Source organism: Sinocyclocheilus rhinocerous, unplaced genomic scaffold (genome assembly GCF_001515625.1).
Source record: "Sinocyclocheilus rhinocerous isolate Xijiao unplaced genomic scaffold, SAMN03320098_v1.1 scaffold2895, whole genome shotgun sequence".
In the NCBI taxonomy this organism is placed as follows: Eukaryota; Metazoa; Chordata; class Actinopteri; order Cypriniformes; family Cyprinidae; genus Sinocyclocheilus; species Sinocyclocheilus rhinocerous.
The window spans coordinates 54,598-62,026 of NW_015662606.1; the positions used below are offsets into that span (position 1 = coordinate 54,598).

The window sequence follows — 7,429 nt, forward strand, 5'->3', positions numbered from 1 at the left end:
ACCAGCATTTTACAGTTTTATTTGTGAAAACTCAAACCTCAAAAACATACCGTCACTAGCATTATTAGAAAACAGGACACAAATAGTCAAAGAAAATGTGTTGGCGATGTAAGCCTTGTCTGTCTCTCCTGGTGGATGTTTTATGAAGGATCAGAGAGTGTCAAATATCCTGATTATGTAAGTGAGGGAATCTTTACAATAAGAGACAAAGGCTGTTTTGGGGGTATGATGCTACTGGAGTTCATCTATAGAAAGACACATATTCTTTGCGTGACTTCATAACCTTTTTTTCCAAACGTCATATGTGGCTTTTTATTGAAAACAACTTAAAAGGTGAAAGACTACAAATAAATAAATAAATAAAAATAAAAGATCAAAATTCAACTGTCAGATGCTTTGGCTCAACTTTGCTTATTCAAAGATAAATTATAAAATTCATATCAAATCCATCCACATGCACTCTAAAAAATGCTGGGTTAAATACAACCCAGTGCTGGGTAAAATAGGGACAAACCCAGCAATTGGGCTGTTTTGACCCAGCAGCTGGGTTACTACCCAGAAGGTTGGGTTAAACATTTAACCCAACCGCTGGGTCAAAACAACCCAATTGCTGGGTTTGTCCCTATTCGCTACATAAGATACCTGTCTGTTATGTAGTGCCCTGTTATACTGCATTACTGTGTAATATTTATGGTTTCTATAGCTGTGGCATCATTATGATGGTATGAAGAGATGGATTAATTCATGTAGGACGCCACTGAAGGCCTAGGTGTAAAATGCACGGCCCGCCACTGGTTAATATATGCCAACTTTACACACGCCTAACTTAGGAACAAGAATGCAAATTAAGCAAATCCTCCATTTTAAACCACACTGGGTTGGCGCCAATGCAAAACGCAAATATAAAGATTGTGCAAATAATTGTTTCAGATAATCAAGCAAACACACTTACTTCAGATCCCTGTTATCTGTAATCGAGCTTCAATTTGAGATAAAATCCATTTAGGCTATATATCCACTGAGACCGACGCTTCTCTCACTGGTATCAAAAGCTAACCGTTGCTCCCCTCCCCCACCGAACGCAAGTATTTTATATTTTCCTCTATATAAGGTTAACATTTACAGGATTTTACACCAGGAAAGAACAAAAACATGCAATTAGCTGCAAGAATCGCTCTCTCTCTTTCTTACACACACGCACACTTAACTTAACGCTAATTCACCGTCTTAAACCTCAGGGTTGGCAACAATCTGTCAAAGGCAAATTAAAAGATTGTGCCCACATAAAAAATAAATATATCAAATAAACTTATTTCAGACTCTGATCTGCTTACCTGTAAATGAGCTTCAACTTGAGATGAAATCCATGCATATAAAACTTTCACTGAAACCGATGCTCCTCGATGCGTCGGCGTCAATCACTTGTACCAAGCTAGCCTTTGGTTCCCCTCCCCCACCGATCACGTGTGCATTTACGGTAAGACACCGTAATTTTAGAAAACAGTTCAGTACTGTAAATTTACAGGGATTTTTTACAGTGTAGTTTAAATAATTAAAATTTGTGATTATTTTTTCCAGTTGAATGCACCTGTGCCATTTATAGGTAATACCCAGCTGTTTCTTCCATAATAGGATATGAGACATCATGCATCATCTTTTCATCCAGTAGATCATAAGAACATCATGTCTTGTTAAACGCTTAATGACTATGCCTGATTAGTTGAACCACCACAATCGCCTCTATCTGAGCTGTCAAATGTGGAGGGGAGCTAAAAATAAATCGCCGTCACTGCCTGAACGGCGTACGGCGCGTGAAGAGATTTATCTCATTGATCTACAATGCCAAGAGGGCGGGGCCAGCGGTGATTGCGTCATAAAGGAACCGAAGATGGCTTCACGATGCGCTACGGCAGTGCTTAGATGCGTCAACGCTCAGCTGTCAGAACACACATTTATATGAAAAGGAAGGAAGGGTAAAGAAATACTGGGAGGAAGGGAGGCGAGCCGTTCAGATTTATGTCTCCAGCCAGTTTATGCTGAACTTGGGTTGTTTAACAATCTGGGACAATGGGTTCGACTACAGATGAAGAATTTAAAGAGAAATTACTATGGAACGTCAAAAGAGAAGTACGTGCAATTAATTTATTTCTTGTCTTAGTTTTGATTAACGATTAGCTCACACGCATGCTTTGCAACCGATTTAGTGCATGCATATGGAAGTTTTGGATGCGCTGATGGTTACAGTGATTGCATTTACAGGTGTTCAGGTATTATATTTCTTATAGGTTCACATTCAAACCCTTTCAACCTGTAGAGCTGGAGCGATCTGTTTCCTTCCTCATCCGCCTTTAACTTAATGTAGCTATGGGAGACAGTGATTTAATCAGTGGTTTCTGCGGTGACCAATAGATTCTGCCTTCTGCAAATGACTAAATACAGCCTAAACCGAATACATATTTAGTGTCGAATATGCTCCTAGCCTGTTGCAATGTAAATAAAAACGTGTTGCCATCGAATTTCCATTGACAGACAGCTACTTGAGGGGCTGAGCGCGCAGAGCACGCGAGGTTTATTTATAACGCGATTGTAAGAGAAAGCACGTTACTTTAATATTTGACTAGATTAGTAGAGATCGGTTGCACTGATGGCTCTGCGTGTTATATGCTTGAAATGTTTTGATCTGGGCTTGTTTTCTTTTTATCACATGCAGAGAAAACTTTCTCATGTGGAAATACAACAGTAACCTCATTTTTGAGCTGATACACATTAATTTCAGTGACCCAATAAGTAATATCATGCAGTCAAATTCACATCTGTATTATATAGGACCAGTATGGCCATTGTTGGTTCACGCTACAGGTTGAACTGGCTTCAAACTCATTATTAAAAATAGTTTAATTTGACTAGTAAGTTAAATTAAGTCAAGTAAGGGATAATGTATGTAACGTGTAATGTAATATTTTTGCTATAATGACTGGTGTGTTGCACATACTACATTGTTACTGCCAAAATAAATAAAAACATGGCATATTGTATTTGAGATTAATATATTAATTTTTGTACAAATTAGCTTAAAGCTTCCACTAAGAATAATAGTCAAATACAGTGTTGAAAACAATTCAAGAGCATCTTAACTTCTGGACAGTGGTGAAATATCTAGTTTAGTTCAAATGCAAATATATTGGCCCACTCAATGTTGTGATCGACCAATCAGATTCAAGTATTTAAGAGAGGCTTGTAATAATATTGGAAAACAGATTCATCCGTGGTATAATTTTAACCTAAAAAGGAGTAAAAACAGGTATTAAAAATTCTGTACTAACTGTTTTATGCCAATTCAAAATAAGCAGGCTGAGATAATATGAATGAACTGTTCTTGAGCGTATTTTGTAATAATTATTTGATAAGACTTCACATTCACAGAGTTTCCAATGTTTTCACTCCAGGAACTGTACAGTGGGAGAAGCTGTTACATTCTTTTATATCAGTGTAATTAATTCTTATCTTTTCCCTCACAGTGCAGGGAACGCTAGTTTTAAATCCGGCCCTCGTGAATAATAGAAATCTTGAATGAATTGCTGCAAAGAATAGATGTCCTAAATTGGTACCAGCATGTCTCATGTGTCAGAACAGACTGTGTCCTCCACGTAGCTGATTCAGCCTCTTGAACTTAATGCACAGTCCTGGCAGACATAATTTTTCATGATAGTTAAGAGCATGTCTAATAGAGGCCAAAAATCATGGATATGAAGAGCTGCAATAATTCTTAAGGTATCTGGCCTCAGGTGGCCCAGTGGCCTGGGTTAATAAGGAAATCAATTTTTAACATCATCTCCTTCATCAAGTTTTAAAGAACTTTTGTGCTCCATATTCATTAAAATCCCCTATTTTTACTTCTAAAATGAGTCACGTCCTCCACAGAGATGTCCTGGACTCTTTAGTTAACATAGAGTAACATTGATTTCCATTGATTAATAGTGTTTCTCCTGCAGGTCATTCCTCATTTATATGTCTTTGGGAGATATTTATGACATATGACATGTAAAATGAAATATATAAAATGAAAGATATATATCTAAATATATATCTCTAGACCTCAGCTGGCTTTAACAAACATTCTTTTGGTTTTCACTTGTTTTAAGCAACATATGTAGAGTGAGGAAACACAGTATCGGAATGAAATAGACCTGAAAATAATGTGCAATCCTGTGTCCTGCAATACACATAGGATTAGATTTTTATTACCCCATTGACTTTCTTTGTGTAACATCCCAGGTCTCTGTCACTTTAAGCTGCAGTCAGCCGCCTTCTGGTTGCCTAGGAACTGAAAGCATCAGCAGCTACCTAAGAAGTTAAATTGCATCAGTGGACGATTAATACAGCTGCATGAAGCAGGGATCGTCACAAATGGCTCCCACAGGAGCAAACAACTTAGTTTCATTTTCCTGTTCTCTGCCTTTTCCCCCATCAATATTTATTGACTGCATTGAGCAACGTTACACCATTTTGCAATGATTAATATTTGCTAGATATTTTTGCATCTGCAGAAATGCATCCCCTATTTGATAATATTTTTATTGGGGTTTGTGCTTAGAGCTTAGAATTTGAACTGCATGCTGCTTCATAGACTTTTCTTTTTATAGCTGTGCATGCGATTGACTGCGTCTGCAACCCTTTGTAGGTGTTCACTATATCCTTTTAAATTGGGAAGAGGATGCCAAAGCTCTTTGTATTTATAGACGTTAGATGATGAATTACTAGAGCATATTGTGATGATATCTCTCCACATGTTGTGTGTGTGTGGACTGACAAGCTCTGATTGCCCCTTATTTCAACTGTAAAAATCCTTGAGTGATGACTTCATTAACGCCATTGTTACCGCTGTCAGCTTGGCTGGAAATGGGTTTTAATGCCATCGTTTTCTTTTAAATCACTATGTGAAGCATTTGCACTACTCGAGCGTCCAACCATTCTTGTGTCTTTCGAGATATGTTATATAATGCTGCTGTAGTTAACTGGTTTTAAAACCTTTTCATTTTTTCTTTTTCATTTCATCCCAAGGACAGCAGCACTGGCCAAACACTTAATATCAGCCTTAAAAAAAATGTGTGTGCCCAAAAGTGAAATTTTGATGAATATTTACTCACCCTCAGGTCATCCAAGATGTAGATGAGTTTTGTTTCTTCCTCAGATTTGGAGAAATTTAGCATTACATCACTTGCTCATGGATGCTCTGCAGTGAATGGGTGCCGTCAGAATGAGAGTCCAAGCAGCTGATAAGAACATCATAATAATCCACAAGTAATCCACACGACTCCAGTCAAAACCATCAATTAATGTTTTGTGAAAATCTGCATGTTTGTTAGAAACAAATAAATCATTAGACATTTCAACTTTAAAACATCTGGCCAAAATATAATCCAGTCCATAATCCATAATAACGCTTCCTCCAGTGAAAAAGTATATCCTCTGCTGTCCTCTCATATCAAAATTCACAGACATATTTGTTTAGAACTGTTTTGGGCTGTTTTCACTTTTCATAAACAGTGCTTGATCAGTGCGTATTTCTCACCTGATTCAGGCGAGATTACTTTTTTTACCGGAGAAAGCAATATTATGTATCGAGGAATCTTATTTTAGCCAGAAGCAGGGGTTTGAAGTTAAAAACGTCTTGATGGATTTGTTCATTACAAACATGCAGTTTTTCACTTCACAAGACATTAATTGATGGACTGGAGTTTTGTGGATTATTGTGATGTTTTTATCAGCTGTTTGGACTCTCATTCTGACGGCACCCATTCACTGCAGAGCATCCATTGGTGAGCTACATTTCTGTTTCTCCAAACCTTTTCTGATAAAAAAACATACTTATCTACATCTTGGATGACCTGAGGGTGAGTCCATTTTCAGTAAATTTTCATTTTCAAATGAACCATTCCTTTGAATTGTCCTACTTTTACTGTCTGTTGGCCGTGTGGCAAATCTCATACCATAGGGCGCACACAAGTCATGCCTGTAATCAGCAGATGTCCATAATTTGCTCCTTCTCAGTGCTACAATTACCCTTCTGCTTTTCTTCAAATTACACTAACAGTATAAAGCTGCCTGTAAGGATTGTGATTAATTAGTTTGGGATTTGCTGTAGTACTGACAGTTGGAAGAGAAAAATGTGACAAAGACTCATTCTACACAGTTCCTTGCTCTCCCTGGGAAATGTATCAATTGAATGATGCTAATTAAAGCTTTTGTGGTTACGCTGTCATGATTAATTAGTTGCTTTTGTGCACCCGATTCCAAGAATTTTGACTTGCCATTATTTTTTGCCAGTCTTTGCCGTTTCTAATTACATGTCTTTCCATGTCTAGGTGAAGCAGATTATGGAGGAGGCGGTGACCAAGAAGTTTGTACATGAAGACAGCAGCCACATTATTGCACTTTGCAGTGAGTACAGTTTGAGAGAAGAGGTGTTTTGTATCACACAGGCCAATGCTGATGTTTTTATGCCTTGCAAAAATAAGCATTTGCTTTTCTGTGACATATAAAATGTTGTTGATTGTGCTGATTTTAATGTCACCAAGTTATTTTGCTGGTTAACATAGATATGGTTTGAATTTGTGAGAATAATTTGGGATAATCTTCCAAGCATCTTTTTGTTTGAAAATCATTAACAAATGATCATACTGTAGTAAAAGTGAGTTTAGAGCTGTCGTGGAGTTAAATTTTAGATTCACAATTTCCCAACGATTTTTGTAAATTTAAAGTTAAAGTATTAATTAATTAAAACAACTAATTATTAATAAACATGTATATAACGTTTTATAAAGAAATACTCTATAAAATTATAGAAAATTAAATTAAATAATTATTAAAAGTATGTAGATTTCAATTGAACTAAGAAATGTATTTCTTTCTGACACATAAATATAGCGGCACAACTTCCCAACTGGTATTGCAAATTCATATTGTGAATTTAAATGATGAATTTACTAATAATTAATGTAGATAAATATAACTTTTTGTAAAGAAACCCTAATAATAACTTAGAAATATGTTATATTAAAATATATAGATATAAATAAAAGTAAAAATATATTTATTTCTGACATATAAAAATTGCTGCACAATTTCCCATCTCTTATTGCAAATTACATTATTTAAAATTATTTAAATTAACTAATAATTAATATGCATGAATGTAACCTAATAATCACTGAGAAATATATAAAAATAGATATAAATAGAAATATTTAAAAAAAATATTATTTCTGACCCATAAAAATAGATGCACAATTTCCCAGTCATTATTGCAAATTCTTATTGCAAAATAAATTAAGAAATTAAGTTTCTTTTGGACACATGTAAAATTATGTTGCTAAATTATGTTGTGTGTGTATATACAGTATATATATATATATATATATATATATAT

The 7,429-nt window shown here is 35.6% G+C and overlaps 1 protein-coding gene across 1 annotated transcript in view; it reads left to right on the forward strand.

The window, feature by feature from the left end:
* Window positions 1–1,578: 1,578 nt before the first annotated feature.
* Window positions 1,579–7,429, forward strand: part of LOC107728220 (small G protein signaling modulator 2-like) — a 59,209-nt gene continuing 53,358 nt past the window's right edge. Inside the window, exons 1-2 of the mRNA XM_016538318.1 lie at window positions 1,579–2,127; window positions 6,366–6,441. Of these exons, the coding sequence (XP_016393804.1) occupies window positions 2,068–2,127; window positions 6,366–6,441 (136 nt within the window). The 5' untranslated portion in view covers window positions 1,579–2,067. The remainder of the gene's footprint in view (window positions 2,128–6,365; window positions 6,442–7,429) is intronic.